The sequence below is a fragment of the Oncorhynchus masou genome, chromosome 5, assembly GCF_036934945.1.
Source record: "Oncorhynchus masou masou isolate Uvic2021 chromosome 5, UVic_Omas_1.1, whole genome shotgun sequence".
Classification (NCBI taxonomy): domain Eukaryota; kingdom Metazoa; phylum Chordata; class Actinopteri; order Salmoniformes; family Salmonidae; genus Oncorhynchus; species Oncorhynchus masou.
In genome coordinates, this window is record NC_088216.1 from 31,817,656 (window position 1) to 31,839,673 (window position 22,018).

At 41.8% G+C, this 22,018-nt stretch overlaps 1 protein-coding gene across 1 annotated transcript; it reads right to left on the reverse strand.

Moving 5' to 3' along the window:
• Positions 1–6,059: 6,059 nt before the first annotated feature.
• On the reverse strand, positions 6,060–11,856 carry LOC135528876 (cathepsin K-like). The gene is made up of 4 exons (XM_064957916.1): positions 11,733–11,856; positions 7,817–7,939; positions 6,963–7,118; positions 6,060–6,251 (listed from the first exon to the last, which is right to left on the reverse strand). The coding sequence occupies exons 1-4, from the start codon at positions 11,835–11,837 to the stop codon at positions 6,060–6,062; spliced, it is 576 nt and encodes a 191-aa protein (XP_064813988.1). The 5' UTR covers positions 11,838–11,856.
• Positions 11,857–22,018: the final 10,162 nt, after the last annotated feature.

Genomic DNA, 22,018 nt, shown 5'->3' on the forward strand with positions numbered 1-22,018 from the left:
GTATGGACCTCGCTTTGTGCACGGTGGCATTGTCATGCTGAAACAGGAAAGGGCCTTCCCAAAACTATTGCCACAAAGTTGGAAGCACAGAATCATCTGGAATGTCATTGTATGCTGTTGTGTTAAGATTTCCATTCACTGGAACTAAAGGGACTAGCCCGAACCATGAAAAACAGCCCCAGACCATTATTCCTCCTCCACCAAACTTTACAGTTGGCACTATGCATTGGGGCAGGTAGCGTTCTCCTAGCATCCACCAAACCCAGATTCCTCCGTCGGACTGCCAAATGATGAAGAGTGATTCATCACTCCAGAGCACGCGTTTCCACTGCTCCAGAGTCCAATGGTGGCAAGCTTTACACCACTCCAGCCGACGCTTGGGATTGTGCATGGTGATCTTTGGCTTGTATGCGGCTGCTCGACCATGGAAACCCATTTCACGAAGCTCTCAACAAACAGTTCTTCTTATGCTGAAGTTGTTTCCAGAGACAGTTTCGAACTCACCTCGAGAGTGAGTGTTGCAACCGAGGACAGATGGTTTTTACACACTAAGCGCTTCTATGGAGTTGCAAGACTGTGTAATTGATTTTATACATCAAATCAAATGTATTTATATAGCCCTTCGTACATCAGCTGATATCTCAAAGTGCTGTACAGAAACCCAGCCTAAAACCCCAAACAGCAAGCAATGCAGGTGTTGAAGCATGTTGGCTAGGAAAAACTACCTAGAAAGGACATCTGTCAGGTGTGGCTGAAATCGCTGAATCCACTAATTTGAAGGGGTGTCCACATACTTTCTTATACATAGAGTATAATGACAAACTTGATAAATTGTCTTTGGAGATGTTGGCAGAATATTTTTTTAAGTAACATATTCTGTATCTGACCATTTCTGGAAGACAAAAAAAATTGTTGTGGAACTGTAAACAGATCATTTGAATGCAATAATATTTTGCATTCACTTTCTCCCAAACCCAAATATGCTGCACTGGCCACGAATTGTGAAACATTGTCTACTCTGGGGAATAAAATAACTACAGTAGGCCTACTTACAGTGGTAGCCTGCACACTTCAATGCAAAAGATCAGCTGTTCACTGCTACTGTATTTCTTAAATTTAACTAGGCAAGTCAGTTAAGAACAAATTCTTATTTACAATGACGGCCTACCAGGGAACCGTGGGTTAATTGCTTTGCTCAGGGGAGGAACAACAGAGTTTTACCTTGTTTTACCTTGTCAGCTCGGATTTGTAACAACCTTCCAGTTACCGGCCCAACGCTCTAACCATCAGGCTACCTGCCGCAGTATGTTAAAAACCACGCACCCTGTCGTCTGCATAGAGCAAAAACTATCAATTATAATGGCCTATAGGCCAAATTAAATGACAGATGCGCATGGTAATTTGTTGTATGGCTACTTCGGGAATATGAAATTGTGAGGAATTTATTCTGCAATGGTTATGATATATGTAGCCACATGTGCACATTTTGTTCATATCCTTTGCTAGTTAGTGAGTTAGTAGCCCAGTTGTAGATCATTTGTATTCAACAATAGAGGAGTGATTGCTTCCTTGCTCCCTTGTCTTCCTTCCTTGTTTTTTCCTAAAAACATGTACTTTGTAGACATCTTTGAAAAGCAAGTCATGTAAAGAGCTTTTTTTTGTCTTAAAGGGGCAGTGTTGTATTTTAGCTTGAATAAGTTAAGTAGCCAATAGGTAGAGGGTAGCATAATTTGTCTGATTCTGTCTTATAATGGTATAGGAATAACAATGCATTGTGTGTTATGTATTATGTTTATAAATTAAATATTTTGCTACGTAACACATTTCACATTGTGGTTTTCAGACTTAGACTACAAACGTCAATGGAAAAGGTAAACCATCTGTTGTACCATTAAACTGTGCTTTGGATCGGAGTGGATTTAACAAAATAGGCTGCTTGAAATAGCTTATCTACTTAATTTACTACTTGGAAGTGGGTCCAATTAAATGAGAGATGGGACGAATGATAGCCTATTCTAACTTGTTGTAGTGCCTGTCTATAGGCTATTTTGATAGTAGCCTATGAAACCATCACTGTCCGAAAAGTTGAAGAATTTATTCTGCAATGATCATGGAAATACATGCCTATTTCTAATTATTTTAGATGATTACATCTTGTTATTATATTTAACTAGGCTTACCTGTTCTTTTGTTTTGAATAAGTGTCTTATATTCCCCATTTCTACAACGAGGCTACTTTTGCCTTCTTGCAATGCAAGTCTTCAACCACTAGAAACTGTGAGCACACATGGTCTGCAAGAGGATAAGCACATTCTCACATCAAGTTCAGTCTTTATCAATGCAAACTTTGGCGTGAAAACTGGTGCACGCATGTTGTGGAGTATATTTTGTGTGTACCCAAACGTTTATCAATTAGGCCCCTGGTGTGCAATGTTTTTTTAACCTTTATTTAACCCTGGTGTCGTCTTAAGGGTAAAAAATGACCCGCCACTATGTTTAACAGCAGAGAAAACCCCCTAAATCATATTTTTTCAACTTGAAATTTGATGATTTTTCCTAGAGTGACCCCAACATTAGAAAAAGTGAAACATCGCCTTTGTTCATATTTCCATGACAGATGTACACAACCAGGGTACAAAGATTGTCTTTGGGTCATTTTTGACCCGGCAGTTATAAAATAATTTACACACCACAAAAACACACATACACACACACAATGAGAAATTGAGATTATGTGTGCAACTGATTGAACTCAGGCAAAACTAAAATGTTCTTGTGCATGTGCAGCATCTCCCCTCCACGACCCCACACATGACTCAAGTTCACAGACAAAATAAACAGAATTTCAGACAAAATAAAAATGTCTTGAAAGCATTGTTTACTAATGGGGCATGCAGTCAGAGGCTATAAAGGTGCTGTAGATGACAGTCCCCCCAGTGCCCAACAGGTCATAGATCAGATTTTTTCAGATGTCCAGGAGGAACAAGAGAACAATGATTTAGAAGAGGATGAGGTATCTGAAGAAGAAGATGGGGAAGAATACAACCCAGAGCACAATACATCATCTTCAGATGAAGAAGAAATCCCCCAAGCTGAAAGAGAAACATTTTTGCTAAAGAACAGCAAAATAACATGGTCCTTGTCACCATATGACAACCAGGGCAGGATTGCAGCACAAAATGTCATAAGGATGACCCCAGGGCCCACAAGACATGCAGTTGCCCATGCCCAGTTCATCGCCTCAACGTTCTACATGTTCATCACACCAGCCATCGAAAAAAAATCATCCTGGGGATGGCAAATTTGGAGGGGTTCCGTAAATATGGAGACACCTGGAAGGCCTGAAGTAACAGCAAAGTTTGGCATCAAGATATGGGTGGCCTGTGACGCACTATCCAGCTACGCTTGGAAGATGCAAGTCTACACAGGGAAGCTGACCAATGGAGATCCAGAGAAGAACCATGGGATGCGGGTTGTGCTTGATGTGACAGATGAACTGAGGGGGCACAATGTCACGTGTGACAATTCTTCACCTCTTATGAACTCAGCCAGCAGCTCCTGAAGAGGAAGATCACCATTGTTGGCACAGTTAGAAAGAACAAGCCTGAGCTCCCCCCTGGACTCCTTGCAACAAGAGGGAGAGAGGCCTTCTCATCAAAGTTTGCCATCACCCCCACAACCACTCTAGTTTCTTACCTCCCAAAGAGGAACAAGAATGTGGTCCTCCTGAGCACACTGCACAAAACAGCTGAGATCAGTGATCGTTAAGACAGGAAACCAGCCATCATCCTGGACTACAAGCACAACAAAGGAGGAGTGGACAACGTGGACAAGGTGATTGGAACTTACAGCTGCAGAAGGATGACTGCCCACTGGCCCCTGGTCATCTTCCATAACATCATTGATGTGTCCTCATACAATGCCTTCATGATAAGGAACCAGGTCAACCCTACCTGGATGCCCGAGAAGTGGAACAAACATTGTTCCTGGGGCAGCTGGGAAAGGCACTTGTAACCCCATACATTCAAAGAAGGAAGCTCCTCCCCCACATAGCAGCCTATGCAGCGCTTGTGAAAGCTGTTCAGGGGCTGAATCTTGTCCTGATCCACCTGAGTCTGCAGCTGGGGTAGGCAAGAGGAGGAGATGCCAATTCTTCCCCCCAAAGTGCTGCACATGTGAGATATACATCTGCAAAGTCCATGCACACACATTTACATACTGTCCTACATGTGCTAATTAGAGTTGATTGATTTATGTTCTTCATGTTTTTGTTTTGTATCTATTATCTTATTTTATTCTTATTTATTGTTGTTGTTTATACACCTTGTGGGTGGGGCAATGGTTAAAAAATTGGGAGAAGACTAGTATTTTGTAGTTGAATTCCTCAATGTACAGTATATAAGAACATATCACTATGTTGCCAAAAGAGTTCAAGACTGTTATTGTTTCCCTTCAATAAAATCCATTCAAAACTACTTTCTGCACATTTCAGCTACTTTCTTAGGTTATACAAGTGCTATTTCTTGCTAAAAAAACATGTTTACACCTATGCAGTACCTTTAGCATTAATAATAATAATAAACCTCTACTTTAGTCAAGAAAACAATTATGACAGGTGTGTTGTAATAAAAACGAGTGGTGTCCACTGATGAAATGCAGTCTTTTTGCATTGTGGAGAGGGAAACCCCAGATATTCACAAAGATTGTGATGAATGACAGGTTGTTTCTTCATGCTAAATAGATTTGGGGTTTAAAATTAAATTTAGCTGCTTTGTTTTAGGGGTTTAGTGAAGGCAGGTCATTTTTTACATTTAGGACAAGGGGAGTATAAAGAATGTAAAGACTACACAAGGGTTAACTAGATAAATCAGTCAAGAATAAATTCTTATTTACAATGAGGGCCTACTCCAGCCAAACCCGGACAACGCTGGGCCAAATCGGCGCTGCCCTGTGGGACTCCCAATCGCGGCCAGATGTGATACAGCCTGGATTTGAAACAGGGACTGTAGTAACACCTCTTGCACTGAGATACAGTGCACAACTGCTGGACAAAGCACAACTGCTGGACAATTCTGCCATCTGTTGGCAGACCATGAGTGTCAAATGACTGACTGGAACTCAATCCAAGCGGTCCTAGTAGTGTTTAGGAATTGTCTTGTTTACAACTACTACAGGCATGCATGAAGCAAGCCCCTAACATGCAAAAGCACGCACACACACACTACCTGTGAAAGGAGTCTACCGGAGGATAAATTTGACCTACAGTACTTTATGAAGCAAGTCCCTATTGATAATACTTGAGAGAGCGAGAGAGAGAGAGAGAGAGAGAGAATACAGTGTGATATAATACATACCTTAAAAGCTCAGTGATGGGCCTGGAGAAATGTAACCGTTCTCAAATTCATAGACAGAGCAATGGATGTCAGGACTGATCAACAACAACATCAAAATTATAGTTTTTACCATGTTTAGAGGCCATACAGTGTTTGTTACACTTACAGTAAATTGTTTACAAACATTGGAGTAAAACAAAAATTGGGGTTATGACAGTTGAACGAGCTCATGAGACATTTATAAGTTATATTCTTCAGGAATCAAGGGTTATGTATCATTAATTTGAGATCAATGTATGAATTACACAAACATATGAATTACACCCCAAAAGTACACACGCCTAGGACTATTTTCTCTTCTTACTTATATGTTGCTTAATGGTTCACACCTGAATTTGTAGTAATACGTTTGCAGAAGAGTCCATGTAATAACGTTAAACTACTACAATCTCAAAGGAGATAATCTATTACCTGTTTTTGGAGAGTGTACCCTTGACGGGAATGTACATGTATACTTGGGGCGGAAGGTAGCCTAGTGGTTGGAGCATTAGGCCAGTAACCGAAAGGTTGCTGGTTCAAATCCCCGAGCTGACAAGGTAAAAATCTGTTGTTTGGCTCCTGAATAAAGCAGATAACCCACTGTTCCCTGCTGGCTGTCATTGTAAATAAGAATTTGTTCTTAACTGACTTGCCTGGTTAAATAAATGTTCAATTAAAAAAAAAAATCTAATCATAGGTGACACCGAGCTCACCATCTTTGTAGAACTTGAAGGAGGGATGTGTGGCGTTCACAGACACAGTGATAGGGCCAACCTCATACAAAGTGTCTTGAAACACTTTTTCATCCAGAGAAGGAACTCTGTTGAAGCCCTTGCACCAGGCTTCCTTTGTTGCATTCTGGTATTCACAAGGGCCCACCTGAAAACAGTTTATTATGACAATCTCAAGCTTTACAGTGAGCTTTTCACTCATCTATTCTATGTTCTTTCCGAAATTCCCACTTTTTACAGAAATATCAGTTGGAGTACTCCTGGTTTTATGGTTATTCCCTCTGTCACAGTCGTCATAAAGAGGAGACCAAGGTGCAGCGTGATAAGTGAACATAACTCTTTAATGAAGAGAGAACACTGAACAGAACTAAACAAAACAAGCGTGACGCTATATAACAAGAGTGCTGAAACAGGCAACTACACATAGACAATAACCCACCAAATACCCCATGAATATGGCTACCTAAACATGGTCCCCAATCAGAGACAATGATAAACAGCTGCCTCTGATTGAGAACCAATCCAGGCAACCATAGACATAAAAACTCCTGTCCCTACACATCATATCAGGCCAATACCTCAACAGTTTTCTCACCTTTCTAAATGCAGAGAAAGTGGCTTTTCATGTCATGTCTAATAAGTGGCACCTCGACTACCCACTCCTTTAATCCTTTCCATATCAGTGTCAATCTGTACAATACCAGAAAAATGAAGGGGAGAATTCTAACTTCCAGTTAAGCCAAATGTTTACTTAGTCATGCATGATGTCAATGGGAGACTAAAGGAAATTTAGACTTAAGTGGAAGTTAGGATTCGCCCAAAAGTGAGAGAGAACAAATGACAGAGGCTGCTCTTCAACCTGGTTCTTCACTGGAGTCACATCCATATTGACGCCAGTCCCACGTCTCAGGAGCTGCTGAGAGACTGCAGTTCCACTTAGAGAGGGGGATCCCATCCAGGCTATCTCCACCTCAGCAGCATTAACAGTCAGCAAGGCATTGTACTCTTTATTTGTCTGGAACACAGAATTAACAAAAGAATATTAAAATTGGCCGGCAAAAAAGGAAATCTGCCTTTTTAGTCAGGACAACTTTAATTCTAGAAATTGATTAAATATATTTAAAATAAAAAATAAATTGATTTTTTATTTTTTTTAATGTTAAAACAATGATTGTGTAGATATATATGCATCTGTGGTCTGGACAAATGTGGGCAGGGAGTGTCATTCATTGCGTATCTACAATGCAGCATATACAGTATTTCCCACAATATTACCTAGCCATATATGTTTTGTGAAATCTTATATATGTTATATGTTTTGTGAAATCTATGTCTTCAATGGGAGAAACAGGTAGGCCTACTATATACCACTGTAGTGATAACATTTCAAGTTGCGTTAAATCTTACAAACTCAGTTTCGGAAATACTGACTTTATGACAAAGTTATCCTACTTACACATTTTAATCAATTTTGGAAATAGAATATATGTTTCTGACTATTATTGATGCCACATAGGCCTTTTTCAACCAGAGAAGTTATTTATTTGGATCAGCTCTTCTTTAATATTAAGTTGTAAAATACTGAACTTCCCCTTTATCTGAGACATAATACAACAACCTGTAAAAGCTGCTCTCTTTCCTATTTGTATTTCTTAAATTCATGTTTCATGCTCATGCAATTGCTGGTCCAATTACAATTGTGGGTTGTCTTACCATGTCTCCAAACGTGTTCATTCCCAGAGTGAAGGTGTGCTTGTCCATTTCTGCCTCCAGGTTGTGTTGACAGATGAGGCCTTGGTTTGTCTCCCAGATCATCCTTCTGAAGCCCACATCAACCTGAGAAAGACAAGTCAAAGGCCCTTCAAGTTATTGATGTCACGATTCATCTCTATGGGGAAAATCTTAACACAAGTGTGATACACACATCCTAAACTTCCACTTAAGTCACATTTTCACCCAACTAGCACACTTGGTTCCTTGGTAGTTGTGGGAACGTACATTTATGGTTTCCCATTGTTTCTGGTAATGAAGGCATACGTTTCCTGACTGGTAAAACTGAACATTTTTATTATTATTCTGAGAACAGAAGTGAACATTTAGCCTGTTCTGGGAATGTTCATTTATTGGTTGCAGAGAGGTTCGGAGAACATTTTACAATGGTTCCCTGAAAGCTTTCCTGGGAGGTTTTATTAACGTTCTGAGAATAGAAATTCTAGGTTATTTGAAGGTAATTTAATAACGTTTTGAGAACATTCTCAAAATGTTGTGAATGTTTTGAACAAAATGTAAGTTATTTAATAATTTCCTTAAAACTTTGACTGAATGTTTGAATAACACTTTTAATAACACTAGCTTAGTTTGGGTTACCTGTTTTGAACTCCAAGCCAGTGGTATAAAGTACTCAGGTAAAATACTTTAAAGTACTACTTAAGTAGTTTTTAGGGTATCTGCACTTTACTTTACTATTTTTGACAACTTTTACTTTTACTTCACTACATTCCTAAAGACAATAATGTACTTTTTACTCATTACATTTTGAATGGCTATCAGGGCAGATACATGTTTAAATTCATGCACTTATCAAGAGAACATCACTGGTCATCCCTATTGCCTCTGGTCTGGCGGACTCACTAAACACAAATGCTTAGTTTGTAAATTATGTCTGAGTGTTGGAGTGTGCCCCTGGCTATCCTAAATAAAATAAAAACTTAAATTGTGTTCCTGGTTTGCTTACGAATTAACGTTCATTTGTAGGAATTTCAGTGCTTCAGCATAACGTTTCCTACCGGTTTTCTCATGGTTCTATTAAAAGTAATGTTCTCAAATTGTTCAGAGAACGTTAAGAAAAAAAAAATTCCTGTGGGAATTTCAGTACTTCAGCAAAACATTTTCTGCAGATTTCCTCATGTTCTCAGAACATTAAGAAAATGTTCCATAAACACCACAAGACAACTGTAGTAACGTTCAAATAACTTTCTAAGAATGTTATTTAAAAACATATACATTCCTTTCTCAGCGTCAACAAAACTCTCTCTATCCTCTATCTTGTTAAGTGTGTTCGGTGTGTTGGCCGGGGCTACTAATTGGCCACACCTGATGTTAATGAGTGCTTGTTTCCTCTGTTTGAACAGACTAAAATTAACAGCTTTGTATGAACTAAAAAAACATGGCTTTCTTGCTCCATCCTGGTGGCGCAGTGGACTATTTCCATGGTTAGAGACTCGAAATCATAGGTTTGAATCACACTGATGCCGAGCCTCAATAAATAATGAATGTGTTTGCACAATTAATGCCTAAGCAAATTCATGTCCATGTGTCCTCTCTGTGCATGGAGCAGTGGTGGAAAAAGTACCTACAGTGCCTTGCAAAAGTATTCGGCCCCCTTGAACTTTGTGACCTTTTTCCACATTTCAGGCTTCAAACATAAAGATATAAAACTGTATTTTTTTGTGAAGAATCAACAACAAGTGGGACACAATCATGAAGTGGAACGACATTTATTGGATATTTCAAACTTTTTTAACAAATCAAAAACTGAAAAATTGGGCGTGCAAAATTATTCAGCCCCTTTACTTTCAGTACAGCAAACTCTCTCCAGAAGTTCAGTGAGGAACAGTGAGTATGTACATTTCATACTTGAGTAAAAGTAAAGATACCTTAAAACTTCTTAGGGCTGCAATCTCGTTAACGGGGTGATGTGACAACAGCCAGTGAAAGTGCAGGGCGCCAAATTCAAAACAACAGAAATCTTATCATTAAAATTCCTCAAACATACATGTATCTTATACCGTTTTAAAGGTAATCTTGTTGTTAATCCTACCACAGTGTCCGAATTCAAATAGGCTTTACAGCGAAAGCACCACAAACGATTATGTTAGGTCACCACCAAGCCACAAAAAAACACAGCCATTTTTCCAGCCAAAGAGTCACAAAAAGCACAAATAGCACAAATAAAATTAATCACTAACATTTGATGATCTTCATCAGATGATACTCATAGGACTTCATGTTACACAATACATGTATGTTTTGTTTGATAAAGTTCATATTTATATAAAAAATCTGAGTTTACATTGGCGCGTTACGTTCACTAGATCCAAAAACATCCAGTGATTTTGTATAGCCACATTGATTCAACAGAAATACTCATCATAAATGTAAGATGATTATAGAAATTATACACATGGAATTATAAATATACCTCTTCTTAATGCAACCGCTATGTCAGATTTCAAAAAAACTTTACGGAAAAAGCAATAATCTGAGACGGCGCTTAGAAAATAAATAACATTTTCCGCCATGTTGGAGTCAAAAGAAACCAGAAATCACATTATAAATATTCCCTTACCTTTGATGATCTTCATCAGAATGCACTCCCAGGAATCCTAGTTCCAGAATAAATAATTGATTTGTTCGATAATGTCCATTATTTATGTTCAAGTAGCTCCTTTTGTTAGGGCGTTAGGTACACATATCCAAACACTCGTGCAGGTACAGGATAGAATAGCATAGAATCAATCTTTAGGGTGTTATCATAAATCTTCAATTAAGTTCCAACCGAAGAAATCCTTGTCTCAAGGAAGCCATGGAACGCAGGTCGATATCATGTGAAATACGCGTGACCAGGAAATGGTTCTCTGTCAGTAACCTGACTCATTCAGCTCTTATTCAGCCCCACAACACAGTAGAAGCCTCATTCAACTAAAGACGGTTGACATCTAGTGGAAGCCCTAGGAAGTGCAACTTCATCCATATCCCATTGTGAGTTCAATAGGGCCTGGGTTGAAAATCGACCAACCTCAGATTTTTCACTTCCTGCTTGGATTTCTTCTCCGGTGTTTGCCTGCCTTATGAGTTCTGTTATACTCACAGACATCATTCAAACAGTTTTAGAAACTTCAGAGTGTTTTATATCCAATATGAATATTAATATGCATATATTAGCAACTAGGACTGAGGAGCAGGCCATTTACTCTGGGCACCTCTGGGCACCTTTCATCCAAGCTACTCAATACTGCCCCTGCAGCCATAAGACGTTAATAGAAAATGACTCAAGTGAAAGTCACCCAGTGAAATACTACTTGAGTAAAAGTCTAAAAGTATTTGGTTTTAAATATACTTAAGTATCAAAAGTACAGTATAAATCATTTCAAATTGCCTATATTAACCTTCTCTAAACTATTTGAGAACTTTCCCAATGTCAAACCAGTTGGAAAACATTCCTAGCATTCAATTAAATGTAACCATGTTTGAACTTTTAGGAAACTTTCTGACAAGGTAATGAAATTCCAAGAAAATAAAGTTAACTTGTCAAGTTCTTTAAATGTGCCGTGAATGTTTCAAAGCCAAGCAACTATCCTGCACCATTCCCAGAACATTGTGGAAAGGATGTATGTAAAATAACCATAGGACAACCACACTTTCACTAAGCTCTAAGAAACATATGGTTCTCAGAACATTATGTGCTACCAAATTCACATAGAACTGTATGTTACAGATCTGTAATTCTCTGTCATTGGGCAAACTAATAGAATTTTAGCAACCAGGAAACCTGCATATTGCCTCTTTAAGTGAAAGTTAGTATGATCATATGATTGGCATACTGTGTTTGCCGTAGGCTCTAAGTAACCTTGGAATACTGTTTGCTGTGTTGGGTTTTCCACTCCTCCCAGATGCCATCCAGCTCAGTGCTCAGTGGTTGTTTGAAAGAGGACACCACTGCACACAATGCCATTAGTAGGAGTTTCACCTGCATCCTGCACACACACACAAACACAAACACACACACACACGCACACACAGTTAGTATTTATAGCTACATTCTCTGTCAATTTGTCACGCCCTGACCTTAGTTATCTATGTTGTCTTTATTATTTTGGTTAGGTCAGGGTGTGACGAGGGTGGTTTGTGTAGTTTTTGATTGTCTAGGTTTTTTTTGTATGTCTAGGGGTTTTTCTAGTCTAGATGTTTATATGTCTATGGTTGCCTAGATTGGTTCTCAATCAGAGGCAGCTGTTTATCGTTGTCTCTGATTGGGGACCACATTTAGATAGCCATATTCCTTGGATAGTTTGTGGGTTGTTATTCTATGTTTAGTTGCCTGTTCTGCACTAGCCATATTGCTTCACTAGCCATATTGCTTCACTAGCCATATTGCTTCATATTGTTCAGTGTTCGTTCTTCTATTAAATAAGTATGTTCGCTTACCAAGCTGCGCCTTGGTCTCCTCTTTATGACGACCGTGACACAATTGTAAATGTGAAAAGTTACTTGAGTAAAAAAAATAAAACTCTAATAAATACCTTGTGAAGATAGCAGAATAAAGTAGTGCTGCAAAACTACATAAAGTCATTGCCTGTGTTTGAATGGTCCTGCCTCGATGTGAGGGGAAAATTAAAGCAATGTAATGGTTTATATTTTTTTATTTTTTATTTTACCTTTATTTAACTAGGCAAGTCAGTTAAGAACAAATTATTATTTTCAATGACGGCCTAGTAACAGTGGGCTAACTGCCTGTTCAGGGGCAGAACGACAGATTTGTACCTTGTCAGCTCGGGGGTTTGAACTTGCAACCTTCCGGTTGTAGCCAAAGAACTCTATTTTCATATCATCCAACAAATGTAAACACCTGGAGTTTCCTAAATGGCATTGGCACTTGGATTGGAACTGGTGCTTTGGACAGATGACATGAAAATAGAGCTCTCTGGCCACCCACACCAATGATGGGTTTGGCATCGAAATGAGAATGCATAAGCAGAAAATAACCCCATACCTACAGTAAAATATGGTTGTGGGTCTTTGATGTTATGGGGCTATTTTGCTACCACTGGTCCCTTACAACTCATAAAAGATTTTAGAAAAAGGTTCTGTGTCGTTATACAGGTTAGATAATGAATGGTATTGAAAGGTGTCACGATCGTTGTATGGAGTAGACCAAAGCGCAGCATGGTTAGAATACATTCTTCTTTATTTAATGAAGAACACTGTCACGAATATTACCGATGTTGGCTCCCCTTCTGGTTCAGGTGGCGCTCGGCGTCGCCGGTCTACTAGCTGCCACAGATCCTTTGTTCGGTGTTTGTTTGTTTTTGTCTAATTGGTTTCACCTGTTCCTTGTTTGGTTGTTAGGGTGGGGTTAATTAAGTTTGTTTAGCCCGCTTCTGTTTGTGCGGGGCTTGTTCTACTGTAATTGTGAGAGGTGTTAGTATTTGTGTTTTTTTTTTGCTGTCCTAGTATTTTACCAAAAGGGTACTATTTGTTTTATAGTTACGCCTGTGTTGGGTAAATACTATTTTGATCTTTTGATTTTGGACATTAAAGCTTGTTTTTTCCCGCATCCTTTGCTCTCTGCGCCTGACTCCACACACACTCACTCATTGAGCGTTACAGAAGCCTGCACCAGAGATGGAGTCAGCAGGAGCAGCGACCACCCCTCTCCCCACCATGGAGGAGAGAGTCCTTCATCACACGTCCATCCTCCATCGCATCGGATCAGCGATGGATCAAATGATGGAGAGGATGGATCGTTGGGAGAGGAGTGGTCTCCCTACTACCCCACCTGCCCTCCACCAGCAACTCTACCATCTGCCCCAGCGGAATCCGGTCCCAGCGCTCTGCGCATTACACCTCCGAGGGAGTACGATGGAGCAGCGGCGGGTGCCAGGGATTCCTACTCCAACTAGACTACCTGGTCACTGTTCGGCCGGCTCCCTCGGACAAGGAGAGCGTGAGAGTCCTCGTCTCTTGCTTTACGGGTAGAGCCCTGGAGTGGGCTAATGCTGTCTGGAACGGGCCCGACTCAGCGAGGGGCAACTACCCGGAGTTCACCCGCCGTTTCCGGGCTGTGTTCGATCACCCTCCGGAGGGCCGAGCGGCGGGTGAGAGGTTGTTCCATCTCAGGCAGGGGACGAGGAGCGCGCAGGACTTCGCGCTGGATTTCCGGACCTTGGCCGCCCGGAGCAGGGTGGAACGACAGGGCCCTGATAGACCATTACAGGTGTAGCCTGAGAGAGGACGTCCGCAGAGAGCTGGCTTGTCGGGACACTACGCTTAGCCTGGATGAACTGATAGACTTATCTGACCATCTGCTAGCTGCTCGCGGACATTCTGAAAGGGTCCTGTTAGTTCCACCTCCTGACCCTCCCGCTCCTATCCCGATGGAGCTAGGAGGGGCCGCATCGAGGGAGACCGGAGGAGGAGGCTCCTCTTGTACCAGTTGTGGCCTGAGAGGGCACACTTCAGGTCGGTGCTGGAGGAGTTCCTCTGGGAGTCAAGAGGGCAGGCAGAACACTCCTCGGTTACCCCAGGTGAGTCAGCACCACACTCTCCCAGAGTTTCCTGTTGGTCACATGTTTTTATTAATTTGTTTCCTTAAATTTTTTCCCTCTCTCCGGCATAAGGCGCTAGTCGATTCAGGCGCAGCTGGGAACTTTATAGATCGCGGACTCGCTCAGAGGTTGAGGATTCCGTTAGTAAAAGTAGACCCCCCTTTTCCCGTGCACTCTTTAGATAGTCGACCATTAGGGTCAGGGCTGGTCAGGGAGGCCACAATTCCTTTGGAGATGATTATGCAGGGGAATCGTAAGGAGCGGATTAGTCTGTTGCTTATCGATTCACCTGCGTTTCCGGTGGTGCTGGGGATTCCCTGGCTGGCTATTCACAATCCGACGATTTCGTGGAAACAGGGAACTCTCCAGGGGTGGTCTGATGAGTGTTCAGGCAGGTGTGTAAGAGTTTCCATCAGTGCGACAACGGTGGAGAGTCCAGACCAGGTTTCCACCGTGCGCATTCCCGCTGAGTATGCCGATTTGGCTATCGCTTTCAGTAAAAAGAAAGCGACCCAATTACCACCCCATCGACAGGGGGATTGCGTGATAAACCTCCAGGTAAACGCTGCACTCCCCAAGAGTCATCTGTATCCTTTATCCCAGGAGGAGACGTTGGCTATGGAGACATATGTCACGGAAGCTCTGGGACAGGGATACATTCGGCCCTCCATGTCACCGGTCTCCTCGAGTTTCTTTTTTGTGAAGAAAAAGGATGGTGGTTTGCATCCGTGTATTGATTATCGAGGTCTCAATTCCATCACGGTGGGTTTTAGTTACCCACTACCTCTCATCGCTAAGGCAGTGGAATCATTTCACGGAGCGCAGTTCGTCACGAAACTGGATCTCAGGAGTGTGTATAATCTGGTGCGTATTCGGGAGGGAGATGAGTGGAAAACCGCGTTTAGTACCACATCTGGCCATTATGAGTACCTCGTCATGCCGTACGGGTTAAAGACTGCTCCAGCTATCTTTCAATCCTTTGTTGACGAGATTCTCAGAGACCTGCACGGACAGGGTGTGGTGGTGTATATTGATGATATTTTGATCTACTCCGCTACACGCACCGCGCATGTGTCTCTGGTGCGCAAGGTTCTTGGGCGACTGTTGGAGCATGACCTGTACGTGAAGGCGGAGAAATGTGAGTTTTCCAAACGATCCGTTTCCTTCCTGGGTTATCGCATTTCCAGCTCGGGGGTGGTAATGGAGGGTGACCGCGTAAAGGCCGTGCGTAATTGGCCGACTCCAACCATTGTAAAGGAGGCGCAGCGGTTCTTAGGGTTTGCCAATTACTACCGGAGGTTTATCCGGGGTTTTGATCAGGTAGCAGCTCCTATTACCTCACTGCTGAAGGGGGGGCCGATGCGTCTGCAGTGGTCAGCAGAGGCGGACAGAGCTTTCCGTAGGTTGAAGGCGCTGTTCACTGAGGCGCCGGTGTTGGCGCATCCGGACCCTTCTTTGGCGTTCATAGTAGAGGTGGACGCATCCGAGGCTGGGGTTGGAGCAGTGCTCTCACAGCGCTTGGGTACGCCACCGAAGCTCCGCCACTGCGCTTTTTTTTTCGAAGAAGCTCGGTCCAGCGGAGCGGAATTATGATGTGGGGGACAGGGAGTTGTTGGCTATGGTTAAGGCTCTGAAGGTATGGAGACACTGGCTTGAGGGGGCTAAGCACCCTTTCCTCATCTGGACTGACCACCGTAACCTGGAGTATATCCGATCAGCTAGGTGACTGAATGCTTGTCAGGCAAGGTGGGCCATGTATTTCACCAGATTTCGTTTTACAATCTCGTATCGACCAGGTTCCCTCAACACTAAGGCCATGACACTGAGGACCGGTCCATCGATCCTACTCCCATCATTCCGGCGGCTAAGCTGGTAGCACCAGTAGTATGGGAGGTGGACGCGGACATCGAGCGGGCACTAAGGGAGGAACCTGCGCCTTCACAGTGTCCGGAGGGTCATAGGTACGTGCTGCTCGCCGCAGTGTTTAGGGCCATTTAAAGTCCTGAGGAGAATAAATGAGGTTTGTTATCGATTATTACTTCCTTCGTATTATCGCATTAACCCCTCGTTTCATGTGTCTCTCCTCAGGCCGGTGGTAGCTGGTCCCATGCAGAAAGGTGAGGTTCTGGAGGTCCCTCCGCCCCCTCTGGACATCGAGGGGTCCCCGGCGTACACGATATGAGCTATTCTGGACTCAAGACGCCGGGTGAGGGGCCTGCAGTACCTCGTTGACTGGGAGGGATATGGTCCGGAGGAGAGGTTGATGTTGAGAGAGTTCCATCGCCTCCATCCGGATCACCCTGCGCCTCGGCCCCCGGGTCGTCCCCGAGGCCGGGGGTCGGCGCGCTGCGGGAGCTGCGCGTCGGGGGGGGGGGGGGGATACTGTCACGAATATTACCGATGTTGGCTCCCCTTCTGGTTCAGGTGGCGCTCGGCGGTCGTCGTCGCCGGTCTACTAGCTGCCACCGATCCTTTGTTCTGTGTTCGTTTATTTTTGTCTAATTGGTTTCACCTGTTCCTTGTTTGGTTGTTAGGGTGGGGTTATTTAAGTTTGTTTAGCCCGCTTCTGTTTGTGCGGGGCTTGTTCTACTGTAATTGTGAGAGGTGTTATTATTTGTGTTGGGTTTTTTCGCTGTCCTAGTATTTTACCAAAAGGGTAATATTTGTTTTATAGTTACGCCTGTGTTGGGTAAATACTTTTTTGATCTTTTGATTTTGGACATTAAAGCGTGTTTTTTCCCGCATCCTTTGCTCTCTGCGCCTGACTCCACACACACTCACTCATTGAGCGTTACAAACACGAAGAACACTTAAACAAAAACAACAAAATTAATAAGACGAATGTGACCGCTATATAAACAATGTGCTAACGTGCAACATAACATAGACAATAACCCACGAAATACCCAAAGAAGATGGCTGCCTAAATATGGTTCACAATCAGAGACGACGATAAACACCTGCCTCTAATTGAGAACCAATCTAGGCAACCATAGACCAACATAAACACCTAGATGAAAACAACCCCATAAATCTACAAAAACCCATAGACAGTACAAACACCCTAGAATGAGACAAAAACACCCATATCACCCATGTCACACCCTGACCTAACCAAAATAATAAAGAAAACAAAGAATACTAAGGTCAGGCCGTGACAGTACCCCCCCACAAAGGCGCGGACTCCGGCCGCAAAAACCTAATCTAAAATGGAGGGTCCGGGTGGGCCTCTTTCACGGCGGCGGCTCGGGTGCTGAATCTACCATGTATCCTAAACTACTGAGGGTGATTACATTTACTGAGGGTGATTACATTTTGGATTATGTTGGGATGTTAGATAATCAAATAGACAACTCAATGTTTTGAGAAACTGCTGAAGAGACAGCAGGGGAACAGGGGGAACAGGGGAACAGCCCACTGTCTGCCCCAGCACCTTTTTTTGTTTTGTTGATGAAACGGAGGTGAGGTGCGTCAAACTGTTTGTTCATTTGTAGTAACTTTGCTTAGCAAGTTGGTGAGGTGTCCTCACTTTTGAGGACTCAAGTACTTAGTACAAATACTATCTAACAAAAGTGGTGCAATAGGGCTTGAAATTGCAAATGCTTTCGAAATATAATTACAATCAAATTATAGATGACATACTATAAGATTTTAGATTTCTTGTAATTGTAAAATATATATGATCCTACTTAGTGACTGTTTAATATTGGCACTATTTTATTTAAGTGTCAACAGAGGATTTTCTCCTAAACGTCCACTCAGCAGCGCAGAGACAAAATTCAAATGTGTGCACACTTGATACAACTTCAGCTTTAAACACGAAGTGACTTCATCTGTCTGTGACCAAGAGAAAGGGGTCCTCATCCAGTTCTATTAAATTATTTAATTTCTTTTCATGTTGAGAGCTCTAAATCTGGTTTAGAATATTTTACATTTGCCGTCTCCCAAGCTGAGGTGGGTTCAATTCGCTTGAATGTTTTCTACGTGGCGGAACGGTTTGTATTGAATGACACATTTCCCTATTGAGGATTTCAATAGTAGTCAACTGGATGAGGATTCCTATGAGTTGGGAGCAATCATCCAATGAAGAAGAAGAAATCTGAATCATTTAAAATGGGTAGTGCCCCATTGGTGCTACCCATTCTGTCACAGACACTATAATGGCACAGCTACAAAGATGAGTGCTCTATCTATCTCTCTGTCCTGTTGTTCACATGCGTATCTGCCCTCACATTGGCTAGAATAGTCCCACCTAATCTCGCCTCCTCCCACCTACATTCCATCTTTGAGATCATGTATTTCCATTGTTAGAGCGGTCAATCGACTATCTAGTTAATAAAATAAGACTATCTTTGGTACAGCACCGTTTCCATTCAATTGAACGTTCGAGAGAGTAAAAACGCAGTGAACGCAGCCCTGGGCTCACTCACTCAGAGGAATAGATAATGCTTTAATTAATGCTTTAATGCTTTATTAATTGACAGCAAAATGTGTGAGCCCTTGTAATTGTAATGTCTTATCACAAGGCTTATAATATGTCTATCTGTGTAGCACATGTTCAACTGACTCAATATGTCTGTTATTTTAGTCAGAATCGTTATAAGAGGATAATAAGACATTCTGAGGGTTCATATGCATGCCTATGACAAGTCCTACAGTGCACTATAACTACACTAGCATGCTTTACTGTAAATGTCAGATACGAGCAGAGGAGAAGATATGCATGTAAGTTCCCATACAAGCTATAATCAATGACGAGACAGCCTATAGGGATTAGGTCAGAGACCTGGCCGTGTGGTGCAAGGACAACAACCTCTCCCTCAACGTGATCAAGACAAAGGAGATGATTGTGGACTACAGGAAAAGGAGGACCGAGCACACCTCCAATCTCATCGACGGGGCTGTAGTGGAGCAGGTTGGGAGTTTCAAGTCCCTTGATGTCCACATCAAGCACACCAAGACAGTCGTGAAGAGGGCACGACAAAACCTATTCCCCCTCAGGAGATTTGGCATGGTCCTCAGATCCTCAAAAGGCTCTACAGCTGCACCATCAAGAGCTTCCTGACTGGTTGCATCACTGTCTGATATGGTACCTGCACGGCATCCGAACACAAAGCACTACAAAGGGTAGTGGGTACGGCCCAGTACATCACTGGGGCCAAGCTTCTTGCCATCCAGGACCTCTATAACGGCAGTGTCAGAGGAAGGCCCTAAAACTTGATTGTCAAAGACTCCAGCCACCCTAGGCATAGACTGTTCTCTCTGCTACCGCACAGCAAGCGCTACTGGAGCACCAAGTCTAGGTCCAAGAGGCTTCTAAACAGCTTCTACCCCCAAGTCATAAGACTCCTGAACAGCTAATCAAATGGTTACCCAGACCCCCCTTTACGCTGCTGCTACTATCTGTTTATTATCTATGCATAGTCACTTTAATAACTCTACCTACATGTACATATTATTTCAATTACCTTGACTAACCGGTGCCCCCGCACATTGACTCTGTACTGGTACTCCCTATATATAGCGTCGCAATTGTTATATTACTGCTGCTCTTTAATGATTTGTTACTTCTATTTCTTATTTTCTTAGGTATTTTTCTTAAAACTTCATTGTTGGTTAATGGCTTGTATGTAAGCATTTCACTGTTGTATTCAGCGCATGTGACAAATACAATTCTATTTTATTTTAATTGATAATCACATATAAAAACATTAGTCGGAGCAGTCAATGTATCTTTGATTGCCACTGGAGGGCACTACATCACACTAAACAAGGTGTGGGTGCTCCTTATGGGTAAATTGGGACCAAGTCAAGCCCTGCTGTTCATTAGTCATCAGCACCAATACTGACAGAAATTACAGTTGGGGATCAGAACTGGGTCAAATAGGTCTACATGTAAAGTAATTTAGTTTTCCCAGTACAATGGATCCAATGGTAAAGTCCCAAAGGTGCAAATACCAATCTGCCTACATGTAAAGTAATTTAGCTTTCCCAGTACAATGGATCCAATGGTAAAGTCCCAAAAGTGCAAATACCAATCTAAATGAAGCACACACAAAATACACTATGTAATAAACTATATAATAAACAGATTACAAGCAGACCTTCAAATTAAGTGTAACAGAAGTATATTTTTTCCAACTGTTAATGGAATGTGCAAGTGACACAGCGGATTTTTTTATATCTAAAAAAATAACATTTTTAGAGGAGTAGGATTTTGTATTAAGAAATACATATTTGGTTGTTGCAGCAATTTTTTTGTGAATGAATGATCCCTGACTGAGAGACTGGGACCGAGAGACTGAAAAACAGCTTCTATCTCAAGGCCATCAGACTGATAAACAGCCATCGCTAGCACATCAGCGGCGGCTGCCTATAGACATAGAATAGGAATCACTGGCCACTTTTAGAAATGGATCACTAGCCACTTGAACAATCTTCCGTATCTAGCATAACTCATCACATCTCATAGTTAGCCACTTTTAAATTGTGTTTACATATTGCATCACCCATTTCATATGTATATACTGTATTGTATTCTATACCACACCATTGACTGTTAAACAGCCATCTCCAGCACATCAGAGGCTTCTGCTGATAGACATAGATTAGGAATCACTGGCCACAAGGAACTTAAACACTCGCCACTTTATTAATGTCTCCATATCTTGCATTACTCATCTCATATGTGTAAACTGTACTCTATACTATTCTACAGTATCAAGTGTCACTTTAATTGTGTGTAAATATTGCATCATCAATCTCATATGTGTATACTGTACTTTATACTATGCCACTGTATCTCAGTCCAATGCCGCTCTGACATACACTACTGTTCAAAAGTTTGGGGCCACTTAGAAATGTCCTTGTTTTTGAAAGTGAAGCTGCCAGTTGAGGACTTGTGGCGTCTGTTTCTCAAACTAGACCCAATGTACTTTTCCTCTTGCTCAGTTGTGCACCAGGGCCTCCCACTCCTCTTTATATTCTGGTTAGAGACAGTTTAAGCTGTTCTGTGAAGGGAGTAGTACACAGCGTTGTACGAGATCTTCAGTTTGTTTGCAATTTCTCGCATGGAATAGCCTTCATTTCTCAGAACAAGAATAGATGAACAAGTTTCAGAAGAAAGTTCTTTGTTTCTGGCCATTTTCAGCCTGTAATCAAACCCACAAATGCTGATGCTCCAGATACTCAACTAGTCTAAAGAAGGCCAGTTATATTGCTTCTTTAATAAGCACAACAGTTTTCAGCTGTGCTAACATAATTGCAAAAGGGTTTTCTAATGTTCAATTAGCCTTTTAAAATTATAAACTTGGATTAGCTAATACAACGTGCCATTGGAATGCAGGAGTGATGGTTGCTGATAATGGGCCTCTGTATGCCTATGTAGATATTCAATTTAAAAAGAAAAATACGTTTTCAGCTACAATAGTCATTTACAACATTAACAGTGTTTACACTGTATTTCTGATCAATTTTGTGTTACCTTAATTGACAAAAAAAACGTGCTTTTCTTTCAAAAACAAGGAAATTTCGAAGTGACTTCAAACTATTGAACGGTAGTATATATGTATATTCATAATCCCTTCCT